Source organism: Pelodiscus sinensis, chromosome 3, assembly GCF_052426305.1.
Source record: "Pelodiscus sinensis isolate ZL-2025 chromosome 3, ASM5242630v1, whole genome shotgun sequence".
NCBI classification, from domain to species: domain Eukaryota; kingdom Metazoa; phylum Chordata; order Testudines; family Trionychidae; genus Pelodiscus; species Pelodiscus sinensis.
The window spans coordinates 199414908-199436051 of NC_143054.1; the positions used below are offsets into that span (position 1 = coordinate 199414908).

Below are 21144 nucleotides of genomic sequence, written 5' to 3' on the forward strand. Positions count from 1 at the left end.
CATTTCACTCTAGCGGAGGGATTGCCTCTGAAGTTTTATTAGCATTGATGCTTTATGGGCAGTATGGGTTGCTGCTTAGAGCAACACCAAGAATACCTTCCTCTGGTAGGAACAGTGTGCTGCATATACCCATGTGTCCAGCTGTTGCCTTCTCAGTCGATTAGATACCAAAATTGGGATTTACTGCCTGGACAGTACTTAGCATCGTCTCCAGTGTCAAGGTTTGCCAATGTGTCCATGCCTGGTCATTCGCTCTGACTTCTGCTCCATTGATAAAGCGCTTGTTGAATATCAGTAAATGTTTTATGAATTGCTGGCTTAGCCAAATTCACTTAAAATATAGAAAATCAGGGAAGACAAATGCTTTGCTGTGATTTTTTTTAAAAACTGATTTTGGAACGTAAGAGCGGCCACGCTGGGTCAGACCAAAGATCCATCCAGCCCAGTGTCCTTTCTGCCGACAGTGGCCATGCCAGGTGCCCCAGAGGGAATGAACAGAATTGGGAATCCTTAAGTGATCCCTCTCCTGTCACCCATTCCTGGCCTCTGGCAAACAGGCTTGGGATGCCATTCCTGCCCATCTTTTGATGGACCTAGCCTCCTTGGATTTATCTAGCTCTTTCTTAAACCCTGTTCAAGTCCTGGTCTTCACAACCTCCTGTGGCAAGGAGTTCCACAGGCCAACCATGCTGTGCATGAAGAAAAACTTCCTTTGGTTTGTTTTAAACAAGCAATTCATAAAACTTTTTAGATGGAGCATTATCAAATGAGCTTCCCCAGTAAACACAGTGCCTGGAGGGAGAGCAGATGTTTGCTGCTAAAATCAGGTAAAGCAGAGTTGATGCTGTTGGGCATGTTTGGAAGAGTGAGACTATTCCATATTGCTGGTCTCAGCCGGGCCTGCGTCTTCCATCCTGTTGTCCTCTTGGTTCCCCACTAAGACTGGAGACTCAAGTAGCAACTGCAGCACAAAATCCCTTTTAATCCTTTTGGCTGGCCGGGAGATACTGTCCCATCCTGCCAGATGCACACCCGGTCACAGCTGTGACCTTCAATATTGCATTATATTTATATATGAGAATGAACCCACAGCTGCTAACACTCCAGCTAGGGCAACGCTCAGCCACCCGCCTGCTGACTAGCGCAGGTCAGTGGCTGCCCATCCCTTCTCAGATCAAGCTGAAGGTGCTGGTTGTGAGCCTCACAACTCTCCGTGTGTGGGGCCGGAGTTATTTCAGAGACAGCCTGATGTTGCGGCAATCGTCACACTGACGGACTTTTCTCTGACAAAGGCATCTGGAGATGGAGACAGAGCCACCTTGGTGGTTGGCCTACAGCTCTGGAACTCCCGCAAGAGCTAGGAAGGGCAAGAGACATTATCTTCAAGACGAGATGCAAGGCTTGGCTCTCAGGCATAGTTTCCCCGCAGCAGGAAAAAATACTCCCTTTTGGTAACTAGGGAGAGGACCAAGCTGCCAGGGGTGGAAGTAGGCCCCTTTTTGGATGCATGCGTATTTATAAAATGCTCAGCTATCCGACTGAGTGTGATATAAATACCTAGCTAGCTGGAAATATGTCGCTTCCTGGCATTCTAATACTGCACCACATTACCTTGCGGCAGCACTTCTCCTTGTGTGAACGGCATAAATGCCGTCAGCTGTTTGTTCTGGACCGAGCTGTGTTACCGATTGCAGTCTAGTGCTGAAAGAACCTCTCTAGTGCTGTTCAATTCAGGAAGGGGGACAAGGGGAGCAGCACCCGTGTGCGGCGTTGCAAACGCTGCCCTCCGCCCCGACGCGTTAGCTCACCTGTCGCTTGAGCGTTCTCCTTTTTCCCATAGGTCGGACGTTCCCCGTGGATCAGTTTTTTCTGGAAGATGTGATTGAAGTGACAAGGTATGAAATCACGGAGCGCATTCTCACAAGGGGCTGCCCTCTGGACGTTTCCATTGGTGTAGGCAACGTGGGGGTAGCTGTGTCGGGTGCAGGATCTTAGAGACTAGGCTGCTAGAGAGAACAACAGAAGAGAGGAGGCAGGGCTGTGACTGGCCACTCTTAAACTTGATATACAGTTGTAAGGCGTGCAGGTACCACGGTAATGGACTTGGCATGCCACCTTGAAATGGGGCGGGCAATCATTTTTGACTGGAGGCCACTTCAGAAATTTTTGAAGAAACTCCAGGCCTCCGGTGGAAGGGGCGGGGCCTCCGGTGGAAGGGGCGGGGCCTCCGGTGGAAGGGGCGGGGCCTCCGGTGGAAGGGGCGGGGCCTCCGGTGGAAGGGGCGGGGCCAAGACACTTCTCTGTCCACAGACCTGATTGGCCTGGGGGTGGGAGGAGCACGTGAAGCCTTTGCCTCCCAGCACCTAGAGAGAACCGCCCGCTATTTTGAACAGCTGGCGTGTCTCTAAGTGCTTGCACCCCTGGCAGCAGGAGACTTTGTGCGCTCCTCTGTCCCCAGGTCCTGATTGGCCTAGGGGCAGGGGAGTGGCAAGGCATCCGTGGTCTGGATCAACCAGCTCGGCAGGCCAGATCCAGCCCACAGAAACCCTTTTGCCCACCCCTGCTTTGAAAGCTTACTGTAAAGGGTAGGCTGTACAAATTGCTTTCCCTGGCATTGAATCCTCTCTGCCCCTGTTCAGGTATGTCATAGGGGACGGTAATCCCTACATGAACACAAAGCGACAGGCCGATGATAAACTTAAAGCAAGACGCGAGAGAACGGCATTAGAAGAAGTAGAGGCAAGTCTACGAGGTACTTACCTCCGGGAGGAAGACAAGGCTGCGAAGGATTCAGTCCCAGACCAGCAACTGACTTTTAAACAGCTCCTGATACGATACAAAGGTAATTTCTCTCTCTCTCTCTAATCTCAGCAAGTTCATTTACAAGCCCGGTTGGTACTCTTGAATGTATTGTGAAGTATCCTACACGCATGGCCCTACTCTGGGGCTTTGTGGTGTATTGTTGAATAGTCTGTCATGTGCTAACAGAACTGTCATATGCAAGACAAGGGAAGTAATTGTCCCATGCCACGGAACTGGGGAGGTCTCTGCTAGAACCCTGTGTCCAGTTCTAGGCGCTGCCCTGGAAGAGAGATGTAGACAAACCGGAGAGCCCAGAAGATGGCAGCAAAAGTGGTGAGGTTGAGAGAACCTGACCTGTGAAGGAAGGTTTAGAAATAACACCCTGGGCATGTTAAGCCTTGAGAAAAGGCAGCCTGATAAAAGTATTAAGATATGTGAAGGGCTGTTTTAAAGCGGGCGGTGATTAATTGTTCTCCGTGTCCACAGGAAGTCATTGGCTTCATCTGCAGCAAGGGGGATTTAGATTAGAGAGGAGGAAACCTTCCTAGCAACAAGGGTAGCGACACACGTGACTAGGATACCGAGGAAGGCTGCGGAATCCCCATGGTTGGAGGTTTTCAAAGCTGCCTGGTAGGGATGTTTTAGGTTTACACGGTCCTGTGTCAGCACAGTGGCGCAACTACATGGGACTTGAAGTCCCTCCAGCCTACGTTTCTGTAATTCTATGGCGGTGTGTTACGGGTGTGGTTAAACCCTAGGCCAGCTAAGAAAATAAACCCTCTTTCCCAGTTACTCTGTGGAACTAGAGCCAAAGCCTAGCATAAAACAGTTCTTCACACAGAGGGAAGCCATCCTTCTTACGTATTACGGATGGTGTTGCTTTCCCTTTTTCAATATCTTGCTGACTTCCACCTCCTTTTTCCCCTGTAGTTGTCCTTGATGGGTATCTTGGGTAAGGAAAGGTCTTTTTCCCATAACAGAAGAACTAGGGGTCAACAAAGGAAATGAATAGGTAGCAGATTTAAAACAAACAAAAGGAAGTTTTTCTTCATGCAGCACACAGTCAACCTGTGGAACTCCTTGCCAAAGGAGGTTTTGAAGACCAGGGCTTTAACAGGGTTCCGGAAAGAACTAGATAAATTCAAGGAGGATAGGTCCATCCATGGCTATTAGCCAGGATGGGGAGGGATGGTGTCAGAGGCTGGAAATGGGCAACAGGGGCGAGATCACTTGATTCCCTGTTCTGTTTAGTCCCTCTGGGGCCTCTGGCATTGGCCACTGTGGGCAGACAGGACACTGGGCTAGACGGACCTTTGGTCTGACCCAGCGTGGCCGCTCCTATGTTCTCCTTCCACTTGGGAGCTTTCAGAACAGGGGTTCTCCTGTTCAGCTTGTCATTCTGGGGAGCCCCTCAGAGAAAGAAACTCTTCCAAGCACCTTCCTCTCCCTTTCCCCGTTGCTTGGTTCCCAGAGGGTAGCCTTCCGCAGATCACCTTGAAGAGCTCAGCACGCCACTAGCTTTGAGAGCTTCTGTGCTAATGGCTCCTGATTTGTCTAGAAGAGTAGCCTCGATGGCAGTGAAATGCCAATGGGCAGCTCCCACTGCAGGACTGCACTGGGGTGCGTACTGACTTGTAAAACAGTGACCCAGTGAGCTGCATCGTGTAATCCAGCCTCTTCCTTGTAACCCTTCATATACAGCCCTGGGGTCATGCCTTCCTGGGGTGGGGGGCTCAGACTGTAGAAGCCCTGAAGAGTAAGGGCCTTTGGGAGAAATGAAATACTGGGAAAAACCGGACAGAATTTGTGTGCGAGTCTTGGAGACCCCCGGTGCTAGTTCTCTTCTGCCCCATGGGGTAAAGGTCTAGGGAACATGACCTATGAAGGAAGACTGAAAGAATTGGGTTTGTTTAGTTCAGAAAAGAGAAGATTGAGGGGGGACATGATAGCCGTTTTCAGGTATCTAAAAGGGTGTTATAAGGAGGAGGGAGAAAACTTGTTCATCTTGACCTCTGAGGACAGAACAAGAAGCAATGGGCTTAAACTGCAGCAGGGGAGGTTTAGGACGGACATTAGGAAAAAGTTCCTAACTGTCAGGGTGGTCAAACACTGGAATAAATTGCCCAGGGAGGTTGTGGAATCTCCATCACTGGAGATATTTAAGAGTAGGTTAGATAAATGTCTATCAGGGATGGTCTAGACAGTATTTGGTTCTGCCGTGAGGGCAGGGGACTGGAGTCGATGACCTCTCGAGGTCCCTTCCAGTCCTAGTATTCTGTGATTCCCAACTCTTGCTGTGCCTGGTTGCAGTATAGGTGAGCGGCACTGGCTGGCACCAGTGTGGGTGTTCATGGGATGTGGCACACCGGGGGGGTATATAAAATCATGAGTTGTGTGGAGAGAGCCGATAAAGAAAAGTTATTTATTAGTTCCCTAAATAGAAGAACTAGAGGACACCACATTAAATTAATGGGTAGCAGGTTTAAAACTAATAAAAGAAAGTTCTTCTTCACACAGCGTGTAGTCAACCTGTGGAACTCCTTGCCAGAGGAGGCTGTGAAGGCTAGGACTATAACAGAGGTTAAAGAGAAGCTAGATAATTTCCTGGAGGTTAGGTCCATAAAAGGCTATTAGCCAGGGGATAAAATTGGTGTCCCTGGCCTCTTTTTGTCAGAGGCTGGAGAGGGATGGCAGGAGACAAATCGCTTGATCATTGTCTTCAGTCCACCCTCTCTGGGGCACCTGGTACTGGCCACTGTCGGCAGACAGGATACTGGGCTAGATGGACCTTTGGTCTGACCCAGTACAGCCGTTCTTATGTTCTGTGTCGAGTTCATGAGCCCTAATGGGGTGTGAGTGGGAGAGTTGATGAGAAGTCGAGCGGGGAAGAGTGAATGAGGTGGGAAACTGAAAGGGGGAGGCAGGGAGGGACAGACTGCACTCAGAGGTCTCATGAATGTCCCCTTCAGCCATATTTACAGGGATACAGGATGTTGCTCACTGTACGGCTGCTGATCCTTCGCGTGGCCATCGCTCCGTTACCTGTGCTCTCTTCTGAGGCGCCAACTCGCCTGTGCCCCATCCTGCTTTAATTCTCTTGCAGGGGTCAGTAAGTCAGTGTTGCAAACGATGGCGCGCATGGACTTAGACAAAGTGAATCTGGAGTTAATCGAGGACCTGCTGGAGTGGATCGTCAGTGACAAACACTCGTACCCGCCAGGTGACCCGGGTTGTGTAGCGGGGAATGCATGTAACTGTGCTTGAACACGTTGTGCCCAGCTGATGCTTTTGTCCAAAACGTAATTTCCATAACGTCTCATTTTCATCCGAGGACATTTGAGTCTATCAGAGAGGGGAGGCCCCTAATTTCTGTGAGGATGGTCAGAGTGGGAGATGGGTACCCGAGGCCAGCCCAAAAACTAACCGAGAGTTGTCGCTTTGACAGTATTCTGAAATCTTTGTCTGCCTGTTTCTATTGTACATTCTGTGGGCCGGGTCATTGCAGCTTGTGAGTTTATATATCACGAGCAAAACACAGCTCTAGTTTAGCTGGGGGCCTTTGTACACTGCCGTAATATCAAAGGGTAATAGTGTGTGTTAGCTGAACTCCGCTTTTGACCCTTTGCTTCCTTTCTGTATGTACAGGTGCTGTATTGATATTTTTGCCTGGTCTTGCAGAAATTAAGATGCTTTATGAACAGCTACAGTCTAATGCCCTTTTCAATAACAGGCACAGTAAACGGTAAGTCGGGAGCGCCCCAAACCATTAGTGTTTGCAAATTACATCAAAAGTAAAGAAACGGATTTAAAAAAAAGTTACTTTCTACTTCAACTCTGGATCTATCTCCGGTCCCAAATGTGGATTACTTCCTTGTGGAGCTTGCTGTGATGGAGACGGCGTAGATTCCATTATCTCCATTTCTGCGCCATTTGGATCATGTCCTTTATGAGCTAGCACAGTGGCTCAGTCATCGTCCACGTAGCACAAAATGCACGACCTACGTTCTAATCCCGTTTCCTCAAACTGGGGAAGGGAACGTTGCAGGTTTGATGACGAAGATAAATATCACTTGAGAATTTTGAGACACGTCCAATATCATGACAGTGAACCTAGCTAGCCTTTACGTGCTAGCTGCGTTGGATGTTTAAGCACTAGCCATGGCAATCCAATGGAAGGCTGAAAACATAGCATCTAACTTTATCTTTGACCCTGTTTGGCACTCCAGAAACATCTGCATGTTTAGTGCTGTGAAGTATGAAGTGTTTTTAAGGTAAAGGGTTCAAACTGTTATGGGAAGGGGCGGGAAGAATTCAAGAACAAGGACGAGCTAAAACTTGGAGGGAAGCTATCGCTAGCATTATTTAGCTCATGATCTAAAGTTTGCATTTCGACAAGAAGTGATTCTCTTGATGAGGATGAAGGACCTTAGCCTGATGTGTTATGGTCACCAAATTTCGCAGCGGAATAGGGCGTCCCCCGCGGAAGGGCGGGTGTAAATCTGGTTGTCATTTCAGTCTTTCAAAACACTTCTAGCTAAGCCCTTGGTCAGTGATAGTGAATCAGGCTCGTGTGTCCCCTTCGGCCATGCAGACTCCATAAGCCTTCTGGTGAGTAAATAAGTGCAGGGCTTATGTCAATAAAGAGACAGCAGAACCTTACACAGCAGAAACCTTGAATCACTTGCTGGGGGGGAAAGAAGGGCTCCCCCCACCTAGCTACTGAGAAAAGCTCTCAGGGACCCCTTGGCAGAGACCACAACCCAGCTCCAGCTCTGAAACTCAGTCCTCCCCAGCAATGTCCTTTCCCCCCGGGAATGTTTTAAAGGCAGTTCTACAGGAGGGCCTGCTCCCTATGGCCAGCGTGGGGTGGAGTACTCGGCCCTATCACAGTGCCACGTAAAGTCCCTGATCTGTTCAGTCTAAGGGCTGATGGTACTATGGAGAGGATCAAGACATCCAAGGTCACTGTTAGACTCTTAAGGGGTGGGTCTTGTTTTCTTTGATCCTTCAAGCTTCAGCCTCACTTCCATCAGGATAGTCCTGCAGGTGCAGATGTCAGCAGCCAAATCCTTGATATTTGCAAGTAAATGTTCTGGGCTGCATTCAGCCTGATGACTGCATCCCCCGGAAGAACTTCAGGTGGAGTGTAGCATGGAACCATGTTCTTCCCTCTTTCTTCTCACCCCACAATCCATGGCCCCTGGAGACCCCATTCCAGAGTTTTGCAGGGGAATTCCAAGGCTGAGACAGGCGGCATGGGCTTCTGCAAACAGGTGTGAACAACCTACAACACTCTGGGCTATAGCTTATGTGAATGCACAGATGTCGGGAGGAAGAAATGCTGCAGAGATAAGCATATGAACAGCCACACTGAGTCAGACCAAAGGTCCCTCTAGCCCAGTGTCCTGTCTGCCAGCAGTGGCCAATGACAGATGCCCCAGAGGGAGGGAACAGAGCAGGAATCCTCACATGATTCCTCTCCAGTCACCCACTTCCAGTCAAATTGGGGCTAGGGACACCATTCCTACCCATCCTGGCTAATAGCCACTGATGAACCTAACCTCCATGAATCTGTCTAGCTCTTTTTTGAAGCCTGTTAAAGTCCTAGCCTTCACCACATCCTCTGGCGAGGAGTTCCACAGGTTGACTATGTGCTGAGTGGAGAAAAACTTCCTTTTGTTTGTTTTGAATCTGCTGCCATTACATTTGGTCACCCCTTGTTCTTATATTGTGGGAATGAGTAAATAACTTTTCCTTATTCATTTTTTCCACACCAGTCATGATTTTATAGACCTCTATCCTATTCCCCCTTCATCTCCTCTTTTCTAAGCTGAAGTCTAGATCTTTTCAGTCTCTCTTCCTATGGGACCCGTTCCAAACCCCTAAGCACGTACTCGTCTTTCTCTTCTAGCTGCGTTGTTTATCCACTCCATTCCTCGCTGTCCAGTGAGGATCAGCAGTTGGTGTTCCTGAAGCCTCCTCTAGGAGTTACCAAGATCATCATATCTACGAACATTGCAGAAACATCCATCACCATTGACGATGTGGTCTATGTGATTGATTCTGGAAAAATGAAAGAGAAAAGGTACTGGGGTTACTTTGGTGGGAGCTGTGATTTCGGAGAATGAGGTGTTCTGCATGGTCGGTTTGATGTGTCTGACGCATCCAAGTATGAATTCATGTCTCTTAAAGATCTGCATGGCCCTGTGACGGACATGCATCCAAGTGTTGGTACTTTGGGCCTTCCAAGCGCTGGCAGTAAGTCTCCGCCTGAACTTCAGCGTCAGTCCTCTTCACCTGGTGTAATTTAGGGACATTCAGATCAGGGCAAATTGTGTAAATAGAGGGTTACTTACAGCCCCAGGCTGGGGTCTTCCACTAGAAGGTACCAAACCAGTCACCGAGCACTTGCATTCATCGCACTGGCTAGCAAGAAGTCACACAGGCCGTCCCCTTAGCCCCGTGGTCTCCAGCCTTTTTATACCCAAGATCACTTTTTAAATGTCAGAGCAAGCCAGGATATACCCTGTCCCTTCCCCGAGACCTGCCCCTTCCTTGAGGCCCCGCTCTTTCCAGACCTTTCCGCGGACTCCCCGTTGCAGTGTGGAAACTCACTGTTAATTACAAAATGATGCCCAAGCCATTTTGCTAGGGCGGCAGAGGGGGAGAACGGTTTAATTTAAATTATTAAACAGATTTAGTGTTTTAACTTTCTCATGTTAGTGCATCAAACTTCATTTTAAATGGAGTAAAATATTATCATCTGTCCAACGCAAAGGGTTTCAATGTTTTCTTTATTATGGCAGGGGGGAGGTCACTGACCCACAGAATAATCAGTTGGGGACCGCACACATGAGAAGCAAAAAACTCCTCCCCAAACCCGCCCCCTCCCCGATGTGGCTCCCAACTGAGATACCTCACTCCTCTCGCACTCCAGCCACACAGGGTGAGGGGAAGGGACAGGGAGAGCTGAGGGCTTCCCCGAGGCCAGATTTACTTTTCTGGGGTTCCCGAGTTAGTGGATTTTTTGGACCCTCTTAGGCTCTGGGGTGAGGGCAAAAAAGAGGGTCCAGTGTGTGGAACGGGGCTGCCAGCAAGTGGGATAGTGATGCAGGACGGGGTCTGGAAGAGAGTTTGGCGGCAGGAGAGGGAGTTTCGGGGCAGAAGGGGCCTGGGGGAGGAACACAGAAAAGGTGAGAGGGTGAGAATGCAGCCAAAGAGCTAGTTGGGGAGGGAGGCAAAGAAGTGGGAAGTAAAGGAAAGTGCAGCTTCTGCAAAGTAAACCTGTGTCCACCCCCCTCCGCTCCTATATATATGGAGATACACCATCTCCTAGAGCTGGAAGGGCCCTTGAGAGGTCATGGAGTCCAGTCCCCTGCCCCCACGACAGGACCCAGCACCATCCCTGACAGATTTGCCCCAGATCCCTAAATGGCCCCCTCAGAGATTGAACTCACAACCCTGGCTTTAGCAGGCCAATGCTCAACCCACTGAGCTATCCCTGCCCCCCTCTCCTGCCTTGCTCCCCTCGGCCCAGTGGTCCCCCCCCGGTCTGGTCCCCTGCATTGCCCGATGCCCCTCAGTGCAACCCCGTCCCCTCCCATCTTGCCCCCGCAGCCTGATACCCTGCATCGCCCCATCCCCCCCGTGAGCAACCCCTGCCCCTCCCATCCTACCCACACATCCCTGTGCCCCCAGCGCACTCACCGGCAGGACAGCAGTGTGGGGACTCTCAGTCTCTCGGCAACAGCGCTGGGGTGAGGAGAGGTGGGGAGGAGTCTCTTCCCTGCCTAGCCCAGACCTTTGCCTGCAGGCAACGGCTCTGGGGCTGGGCCGGGCAGACCCCAGGGCTGCCCACAGCTCGTTCCAGCCTGGCTGGGCACAGCGGGGCGCTGGGGAAGGGGATCCCTGACCCCGCAAACCGCCTGTGGGGAACAGGGCGGTATAGCCCAGGCCCTGGTACGCCACATGTGCCGGCTGCCCACGCCCTCCCAGAGCAGGAGGCCAGAGCCAGGAACGCACCCTCTCTCCCCCGTCCCCAACCGCAAGCTGGCAAGTTAACGAAGAGGGGCAGCCACCAGGCCAGTTGGCCCAGCGTTCAGCCTGTCGAGGCTGCGCCATGCTGGGCTGGCGCAAGGAGGGGCAGCTCCCTGACCAACTGGCTGCAGCGATCGACTCTTAGGGGCAGTCGATCGCAATCGACGGATTGGTGACCGCTGCCTTAGACTCTCCAGCTTTACCTGTGCCACCACCAGCACCCCTCCGTACGCAGATGGGAGGTTGGTTTCATAATCTCGACAAATCCAAACAGGTTCTCCCCCCCCCCCAAAGGACCAGCCGTGTTCCCAGGTCAGTTACCGCAGATCTAACCCGAAAGAACCCGCAGGGCCCATCCTTGAGGAGCTGAAATCTGCAGGTTTATTAATAGGAAGGAAGCTAAAGGAATCAAATGACACGCATCAGGGACCGAGTTCTTGGTGCAGGCTTGTGGCCGTGATGGCCTGATCTGCTGTTCTAGAAGTCTCTGGAATAGACCCTTTGTCAGGAGGGGGCATTCATCCTTCCGGGCCCTCTGTTCATAGCAAAGGTGCTTCTGAAGAGATGACATGGAATGGAGACCACGATGGAGGAGCCCCCAGGGCCCTCTTCATCCCCTTGCCCACGCGGAGGGAATCCGGTGGTTCTCCTTGTGTGGAAGTGCCTCCCAAAATGGAGTGTGTCACGTGGGCAGGCCGCCTGTCCATGCCTGACTCCACAGCAGCTGTTGTTTACATCGGGATGGGGACCCTTTTTGGGGTCAGGGACCGTTCGCCCACAGAAAAATCGGTCCGGGGCTGCGCACAAGTAAGAAACCGAAAACAAGCCCTCTCTGACGTGGCCGCCGACTGAGGAGAAAGACACTCCCCACATTCCCCTCACGCACCAGAGCTAGGCTTGTAGATTTTGTGTGCTCCAGCCCCACGGGGAGACAGCAGGGGACTGGAGCGCCAGCGCGAGCTCCTCAAAGATGGGGAGGAGCCCTGAGCCTCAGGAGCCAGATCCAGGCAAGCTGGGGGCCACATCCGGCCTCTGGGTCTTAGATTCCCCACCCCCGGCTCACATGCTGGTCTGAACGTTCCCAGCAAAGTTCCTCAGACGTGGATTGGCACCACCTGAAGAACATTGTCGGCGAAGTGCTGCTAGTCACTTGACTATCGGCCCTTTCACAATAGGTTGGCCCAGCTCGTGGTCCAAGCGGCCCCCTGCTGAGGTCTCCCAGAAACAAGTCTTTGAAATGCAAGGACAGAGCCTAGACTCATATCCCCAAATACATCCATCATACACGTATGCGACTGGCATACACAGAATCAGCGAAGCATCAGCTTTCTGTAGACCTCGCACGTGGGCCGCTTGGACCACGATTTGGTGCCGGCATAAACAGTGGTTGTCCCCCTGCTGCGCATGTTCGTAAGCCATGACGCCACGCCGGGTTGACATGACACACCCATCCGCGTCCATTGTGACTTGTCTCTTCTGGTAGGTACGACCCCAGCAAAGGAATGGAAAGTCTGGAGGATGCCTTTGTGTCCAAAGCCAACGCCTTGCAAAGGAAAGGCCGAGCCGGGCGTGTCGCCTCTGGCGTCTGCTTTCATCTCTTCAGCAGCCATCACTACCATCACCAGCTCATCAAGCAGCAGCTACCCGAAATACAAAGAGTGCCTTTGGAGCAGCTCTGCCTCAGGTAAGCCACGGCCAGGGCATCGGTGGGAAAAGGCCAGCCCCCCGCTCCTCTGGCAGGAGCAGCAGAATTGTTACATCTCTGCCGTGCTCCTGCCGTCATGGAAACCAGCAAGCCTCCCTCTGGTCACTTTGTTGATTGCTCTTGTCTCCACTAACGAGCCCTCTAGCTCTGCTTCGGGACTTTGGCTTCCCACCCACCATGCTGCTGCCTGCCTGTCGCATCAGAGCGTTGGCCCAGCCCCCTTTCTCTCCTCTCTCATCTCCCAACTCCTCCTGTCCCTCAAATGCACCCTCCGCTCACCGTTTCCTTGGCCCGGCCCTACCTCTGTAAGTACAGGTGGTGCTAACAAAGATGCTCCTCTGAGCACTGGCTGGTATGTTGCATTCCTTTCCTGCAGCCCCTTGTTTATGGTCTTTTAAAATTCCCCATTTTTTGAAGGCAGAGGGACCATGAGGAGACTAAGAGGGGATAGGATAGAGGTCTATAAAATCATGACTGGTGTGGTATAAATGTGAATAAGGAACAGTTATTTACTTATTCCCACAATATAAGAATGAGGGGTCACCAAATGAAATTAATAGGCAGCAGGTTCAAAACAAACCAAAGGAAGTTTTTCTTCACGCAGCGCACAGTCAACCTGTGGAACTCCTCGCCACAGGATGTTGTGAAGACTAGGACTTTAACAGGGTTCAAAAAAGAGCTAGACAGATTCATGGAGGTTAGGTCCATCAATGGCTATTAGCCAGGGTGGGTAGGAATGGTGTCCCTCGCCTCTGTTTGTCTGCAGGTGGGTGACAGGAGGGGGATCATGTGAGGATCACCTGTTGTGTTCCCTCCCTCTGGGGCATCTGGTATTGGCCATACAGGATACTGGGCTCTAAGGACTTTTGGCCTGACCCAGTATGGCCGTTCTTATGTTCCTCTCTCTTCCTATGTGTTTGCATGTAGCCCAGTTTGATCCCAGTTAAGCCCTGCTGTGGTACACATTAATTCGTGAGGCCTTTGACGCTCCCCCTGTTCCAAACGTTCCTGTACAAAGTGGAGACTCCTAGGATGCAGCCCAGTGCCAGTCAGTCAGTGTCGGATGGCAGGTTTGCAGAGCCAAAGCCCAGCGACCAAAACGGGAGTCTTTCCTTTGACAGGAATGGGGGTTGAATCCAGTCTGTGGGATCAAAGCGCTTCCTCATTCATTCTGGGCCACTCCCCGAGTTGAATTCTGCCCCCTTGGTTCGCTGCCAGGAGGAACGACAGCTCTTTAGCTTGACGGCGTGCCGGGGCTGTGTATCCAGATGGGTCTTGTTCCATACTGTGGTGGCCCGGGGCTCTGAGCTTGTCTGGATCTGCAGTAGAAGCTAGTTCCCTGGTCATTGGTTCGCTCACTGCCCCGGCAGTGGCAGGGCGTGGAGAAGAGGCCCTCTGGGATAGGTCACCGCTTGCCCATTAGTGAGCATCCGTCTTTCAGTGGATCCGAAGGTCAGTAGGGAGGCAGTGGAGACTGGGGCGGGCTGTCTGTCTGTCTGTCTGCTCCCATTGGCATGGCCTACCTAGCAGGCGGGACATGGGGAGGGCCTTCTCAATGCTGCTTTGTCCTGTGTCAGCTGACTGAGTTGACTTCTTTTCCTTTAAGAATTAAGATTCTGGAGATGTTTTCTGCACACGGCCTTCAATCCGTCTTCTCCCGGCTGATTGAGCCGCCAAAAATGGAATCGCTGCGCACCTCGAAGCTGCGCCTGCAGGACTTGGGCGCTTTGACTCCAGATGAAAAGCTCACCCCTTTGGGGTACCACTTGGCTTCCTTGCCTGTCGACGTACGGATTGGGAAACTCATGCTGTTTGGCACCATTTTCCGGTGTCTGGATCCTGCGCTAACCATAGCAGCCAGTCTGGCCTTCAAGTCCCCTTTTGTAAGTCGGTCGCTCCAAACTACGTCCGTGTGCCAAGGAACGTGTGGCATTCATAAGTGACTGTTGTAGTATTTTGCACCAGATGACTCTGACATTTCTTGCCCGTTCCACTTACTGCACAGAGATTTTTGTATTGATAGAAAATGGGTTTTATGTCTGAACTGGAAGTAGTCACAAGCACATGCACAGTGGCGGCAGCATCACGGTCAGCTTGATCCAAAATAACAAGAACATAGTACAGGTTGAACCTCTCTAGTCCGGCAACCTCGGGACCTAACCGGTGCCGAATCAGAGAATCTGTCGGACCAGGGGAGTTCAATATTGTCTAGCAGCATCGCCAACACTGCTTACGGGGCTCTTAGAAGACATTTAGGGGCAAATTAGAGCTAAATATTACAAAACACTGAGAGCCAGGACTGGTGGCTGTAAAGAGACTTTAGGGGACTGCAGGAAACTTGGCCACACCCATGATAAGTGGACATCCAGCTAACTCAAATCATGCCGGACCAAGGATGTTGCTGGATCAGAGTGTGCTGGACTAGAGACGTTCAAGCTGTATTTTATTGGAAGACAGAATTCTTTAGTAAAAGTAACTAATTGTTGTCAGATGACACTGTGGTACTGGGCTTGATGGTGTGAGTGTAAGCAGAGGCCAAACTAATGCCAAGAGAACCTAGGTTTTGTTCAAGAATATGGCATGGATCAAGGATTGAAGTAATGACAAACATTAACTAGGACAAATAACAGCAAGCAAACGGTCTGGTAGCACTTTATAGACATCTTCAGATGTGGGCTGTGCCCAGGAAAGCTCATGATCCCATCTACATGTTTTGTTAGTCTATAAAGTGCCGCCAGACCATTTGCTTGCTGTTATTTTTCTGTAGCAAACTAACTCGGCTACCCCCTGAAGCTCATTAACTAGGACATAAAGCATCCATTTGTAATTCTTGCTGAGTCTATACAATCTATAAATGTGCAAGCAAAATTGCTGGTGAAATTACAGGTGTCCACTTTACATCTCCGACACCTGTCTGTGTTGGGAAGCAGTGGGCTTAGTGTACATGCCGGCTAGGAAGCTGGCAGTTCTGAGCTGGGAATATAGGGTTCACTCCTGATTTCAGGCTGTGTGCACATATGTCATCTTAGCTAATCCGCTGCTGTCCTGTTGCCGTTTTTAGCAGTCTGTCTGAAGCAAGCACAAAAGGTCAGGACTGAGCATTCTGTTTCAGTGTGTGGGTTTGCCAGCTATAGTTAATGGCACAGTCTGTATTGTGGACAGTACAACACGAAATTGCCTCTGCACATCCCTCACCGTTGAAGTTGCGTAAGTCTTGAGTGTATTCGAGAGCAGCATAGTTGTGGTTGGCGCCCGTCCATCAACTGTGGATCTGGGTGGTTCAATCCTGGTTCTAAAACCCCCCATCCCAGAACCATTCTGCATTTTCAGACTTTCTCTTCCCTCCCTTTCCCTCCCCCACTGCACATTTCTCCTTTTAGCTTGACGTGTATGACAGTGTTCGGGTTTCTCGAGATGTGTGCTGTTGGTCTGGGCCTTGTGTAGATTTCAGGCAGGGGCTGCTTTTAACACGTCCCTGGTTGACACGTGGGGCAGATGCAGGGGATTCCGCTCTCAAGCGTTCCGGCTGTGAGACATTCATTCCCAGTCAGCAGTGGAACGGTGTTTTCTCTAGTGTAGACCAGGCCTTTCTAATGCTTCCGAATCTTCTCCGGTGAGGGCTGTAGAGGCAGTTTTTTGAAAGAGAAAGTTGTTTCCCCCAGTGTGTTGCTTCTGCAGATGCACCCCGATCCTCCCTCTCTCCATTTCTCGACATTCACGTTATTTAGAACAGTGGTTCCCAACCTGTGGTCCATGGACCCCTGGTGGTCTGCAATGGTACTGCAAGGGGTGAGTGGAAAATGTAAAAGTAAGAATCAGGCCCACTGCGGTGTGCCCAATCCCCTCTCTTCTCTTCTTTTTTTCTTCTTTTTTTCTATTTCTTTCTCCTGCACGGGGGGGGGGAGGGGGAAGGGGTCTGTGAAATTTTAACAGATTGAAAAGGGGTCCGAAAGCTTGAAAAATGTGGGAACCACTGATTTAGAGTAAGGGAAGCCATTGCTTAGGTCTCTTCTGGAAGTGAAGCTTTTTACAATCTCACATCTGTGGTCACCCCGCCCCTCCTGAATATATTGCAGTGGAACGGTTCTGGGATCAAAGCGTTACAGCATGTAACTCCTACAGCATGGGTCTGCACAGGCAATATATCCAGAGAGCTTCACTTACTCCTTTATAAACTCTTTTTATCATGGGTGTGAGGGCTACACATGATCAGTAGCTAAGACCACGTGCATCACAGGTGATGCTAGAGCACTTGGGTTGAGCAGTAAGGAGGGAAGCAGAGATTAAATGTGTCAATGTTTCTATTTAGGTGTCTCCATGGGATAAAAGAGAGGAAGCGAACAAAAAAAAGCTGGAATTTGCGATAGAAAACAGTGATTACCTGGCTCTTCTTCAGGCTTATAAGGTGAGCTATAAATCTTATGTGTGTACGTGTTCTCAAATGTAAGGTGTTGTTCATAAAGTTTATTTTTTCCATTATTTAGGGGTGGCACTTAAGTACAAAAGAGAGTTCTCATGCCAGCTACATCTATTGCAGGGAGAACTTCTTATCGGGAAGAGTTCTTCAAGTAAGTCCATTTCGATTCAGTATTTTTCAGGATTACTTTAAAAAAGTCAGTAACCTCCATCATCTTGTCAGTGACACCCCTCTTTCTTTCACCTCCTCATCCCGCCCCATCCCTCTCATCTCCTTCCAAGTCCAAGAGTTTGCATGTGTAGCTTACTGCAACACAGCTGCTTTTGCAGAAAAACTTGCCAGCTGTCTACACTGGCTACTTGAATTTGCGCAAGAACACTGACAATCTAATGTAAGATTGTCAGTGTTCTTGTGCAAATACTATGCTGCTCCCGCTCAGGAAAAAGCCCTCTTGCACAAATGCTTTTGCGCAGGAGGGCCAGCGTAGACAGCTAAAAACTGTTTTGCGCAAAAAAGCCCCGATGACGAAAATGGCGATTGGGACTTTCTTGCGCAAAACCACGTCTAGATTGGCACGGACGCTTTTCTGCAAAAAGTGCTTTTGCGCAAAAGCGTCCATGCCAATCTAGACACTCTTTTCCGCAAATGCTTTTAACGGAAAAACTTTTCCGTTAAAAGCATTTGCGGAAAATCATGCCAGTCTAGACGTAGCCTACATGTTTAACTTCTACATCAACCCTCGGCTCAGACCCAAGTTGGAATATTTCATTGGCTTGGGAAAGTTCTGAACAGTGGCAAAAGCTGGGTTGGAAACTTGCTAACCTTAACAGCAAGATCCTGCTGCTCGATTTTACTGGATAATGTCTTCAGCAGGGTAGCCTTTCATCGAGTTTTCACATACACGTTGGCTGTCTTACGGCCAGCAATCGGAGTGGTCGTGGGTGGCAGCGTGAGATGCTGAAGGATAGGCCTGGCAGTCGGTGTTTAAACTGAGTCATCTGGTCTGAATTCACCTCACCGGCACACGGCACAATTCAAGGCTTTCTGTTGAATTGCAGGAGATGGCGAGCCTAAAAAGGCAATTCACAGAGCTGCTGTCTGATATTGGATTTGTGAAGGAGGGGCTAAGAGCCAGGGACATGGAGAAGAGGTGGTCTCGAGGAGATGGGGTTTTGGACGCTACTGGAGAAGAGGTAACTGGAGCACCAGTGCTTTAAAACGCTCTTGGTTTGGTGCGCTGGCTGGGGAGTATACACTTGGGTCCACAGCACCAGATCTGAGGTGCACACATGAATGGCCTCTCTCTGCAGTTTGGAGCCGCACAGGCAGAGCGTTTGGAAGCAAGTCCAGGGTAGCCCAAAGGAGGGCAGCTTGCTGTAATGGCAGGGGGACTGTGGCGAGGTCCACTTTGGAACAGATGTCCGCGCTTTCCTGGCCAGCTCTGTAGGGTAGAAGGCCTTATAGGCCACAGACACTGAGAGACTCCAGGGAGGACCCTAGATCCAAGGAAAGGGAACGTCCGCTATGCACCATCACTACACAATGCTGGCCTAGCTATTGCGAACATCGCCAAATGCCACTCCCTGCTAACGAGCAGCGCTGTGGGTTATGTCACTGTGGCAGCCACATTTTCATCCGTGTCCCTGTCTCACTCGGTCACTGGCTTTGTCCCCACTAGACTTTTTTTAAGCTGCAGTTAATTGCCAATTAACTTGATGTAATGAACACCCTGGAGTAGTTAAGGCCTTGTCCACACTGAACAGAGAGGTGAGAGTGATCACACTTCAGATCTGGATCCACACTGGTGTGGCACGCAGCCCGGTGAGGTGCTGGGCGTCTGGGGGCCTGGCTTTTGGTTCCTCACCTTGCTCTCTTGTGACTTCTTGCACGGCGTGTTATGGGATAACGTGTCTGTCCTTCCTGGGCACGGGTGCCAATGTGGTCCCACCCCACCACGTCAGTAAAGTAACCCGGTTGGTGCACACTAGATTGCTAGCTATGGCTTGAATTCCAGGCAGTGTGAAGCCATGGATCCAACCTGGCGCGATTCTAGACAGGGTCATACACCCCCGCTCCTGGCCATCTTATCTGCACACCAATAGCAAATGCTGCAATGAATACAGTTCCCATTTTGGGGCCAGGAAACGGATCCTGGTATTAGATGTGATTGAGGGCCTTTGGCCCGATGAAATCTGCAGCATGCTTTGCTAAGGGGAGCATGCAGGCTGCTTGCACACATGGAGGAGTACAGGCAGCTGATGTAGCTGGGCCATCTCCCTGTGTCGACTGGCAGTTCTGGAGCAAGACAAGCACAGAATGGCCAGACGACACGATCGTGCAGACCTGGGATGGTTTGTGATTTACCTACTCAGCATGGAATGACTGTTTGGGAAGTGTCCAGATGAGCTCTTACAAACCTATTGCCAATGAATTGGCAGTCCAGGTAGTGAAGACATAATCTGGAAGTGCAGAATCCAGTAAGTGCTGCTAATATGAAGTTACAAAGAGTGTTTCAAAAAGAAGGTCTTGAGCCAGTCATTTCGTTTTGATACGAAGTCAGACTCTAGAGTGAATCCGGAAATCCCTGGTTTTCATTGACAGTGCTGGGATGAGGCCTGTGGGTAGGAGCCGGGAATTGTGGGTACTCACTGTATGTATTTCATAGGCAAACGCTAATGCAGAGAACATCAAGTTGATATCCGCAATATTATGTGCTGCGCTGTATCCCAATGTTGTCCAGGTAAGAGAGTCGGGTTTTCCCCTTTTCCGTTGTCATGTGCGTCCCCCTCCCTTTGGAATGGCAGCTCTGTCCTGATTGCTTTGATTCTGTGCTCCTCTGGCGCACTGCCTCCTGTTTGAGGTCTAATACTTCTGCAGAGGATGCTGTCTCTGTTGCCGGGGCAGCTGAACTCCAGCTGACAAACCCGTGTAGCCAGTGACTGCGGTTATTCCCACAGACCCTTATTTTGACATGCTGTTAAGGTGCCAGGAGCATGCTGCTGTAACCTCCTTAGGCCACAGCCTGAACAAGAACAGAAGGGGATGAAAGCTGGAGCATTAATATCTAAAAGGGAGTCACAAGGAGGAAGGAGAAAATTTGTTCCTCTTGGTTACTGAGGACAGGACAAGGAGTAATGGGCTTAAAGTGCAGCAAGGGAGGTTTAGGTTGGACATTAGGAAAAAATTCCTAACTGTCAGGGTGGTCAAATATTGGAATAAATTGCCAAGGGAGGTGGTGGAATCTCCCTCTCTGGAGATATTTAAGAACAGGTTAGATAGACATCTGTCAGGGATGGTGTAGACGGAGCTTGGTCCTGCCTTGAGGGCGGGGGGCTGGACTCGATGACCTCTCGAGGTCCCTTCCAGTCCTATGATTCTATGATTAACAACCCAACCCCCAACTGGTGTTGACTAGCCTGGCAGAGGACTGCCTGTACCTCAGTGACAGGGTTTAGATACCCCCGAAGTCTCCTCTGGGCGGAGACCAAGCAAAAACGTACCTCAAAAGGAATTGGTTTGCGGTTAGGAGCATCCGAAATACTGGTTTAGTTGGAATGCAGCATCCTCCAAAGTGGTCCAGTGTCCGACAAGAAGTGTCCCCGTGAAGTACTGTAGTAACAGACCCTGGGCAAAGAGCGTTCGCTTTGGGGGGAATGAGAGAGAGATTCATTTTATTACTTTTTTTAATCTTCACGTTTAGGTGAAAACCCCAGAGGGGAAGTACCAGAGTACCAGTGCAGGAGCAGTTAAAATGCACCCAAAGGCAGTGGAGCTGAAGTTTGTTACAAAAAATGACGGTTACGTTCACGTTCACCCTTCCTCGGTGAATTATCAAGTAAGGACTTTTTTCCAACTCCGTAAGATACGTTGTCGACATTTAAAAAAAAGAAAAAGACTTTGCTTCAACTAAATGCTGCTTGGGTTGTGAACTGGTGCACTGAGCAGGCTTAAAAATATAGCAGTGCCATGACTGAAATCTCTGTGGTGGGTGTTAATGGATGGCACAGAGCCAGGTCAGAGCCTGCGTTGCCGTAGAGGACAGAAACGCAAATTATCAAGTTAAGTTTGCAGGGTCAAGCAACGTCATGGTCCGTGTTTCCTATATGCTGCGGGCTTGTGTGGCCACGCAGGAGATAGTCTGCTGCCACCCAGCTGATGAGCGGAGTGCCCACAGCTAGGCTTC

At 50.4% G+C, this 21144-nt stretch overlaps 1 protein-coding gene across 3 annotated transcripts in view; it reads left to right on the forward strand.

Moving 5' to 3' along the window:
* The window catches only part of DHX57 (DExH-box helicase 57), a 42483-nt gene that overhangs the window by 17923 nt on the left and 3416 nt on the right, over window positions 1–21144 (forward strand). For all 3 annotated transcript variants that reach the window (XM_075925814.2, XM_006116254.5, XM_006116253.5), the window contains exons 11-22: window positions 1841–1895; window positions 2640–2842; window positions 5906–6022; window positions 6448–6544; window positions 8714–8887; window positions 12323–12523; window positions 14151–14427; window positions 16854–16949; window positions 17029–17112; window positions 18020–18154; window positions 19627–19701; window positions 20662–20796. In XM_075925814.2, coding sequence (XP_075781929.2) covers window positions 1841–1895; window positions 2640–2842; window positions 5906–6022; window positions 6448–6544; window positions 8714–8887; window positions 12323–12523; window positions 14151–14427; window positions 16854–16949; window positions 17029–17112; window positions 18020–18154; window positions 19627–19701; window positions 20662–20796 — 1649 coding nt within the window. The remainder of the gene's footprint in view (window positions 1–1840; window positions 1896–2639; window positions 2843–5905; window positions 6023–6447; window positions 6545–8713; window positions 8888–12322; window positions 12524–14150; window positions 14428–16853; window positions 16950–17028; window positions 17113–18019; window positions 18155–19626; window positions 19702–20661; window positions 20797–21144) is intronic.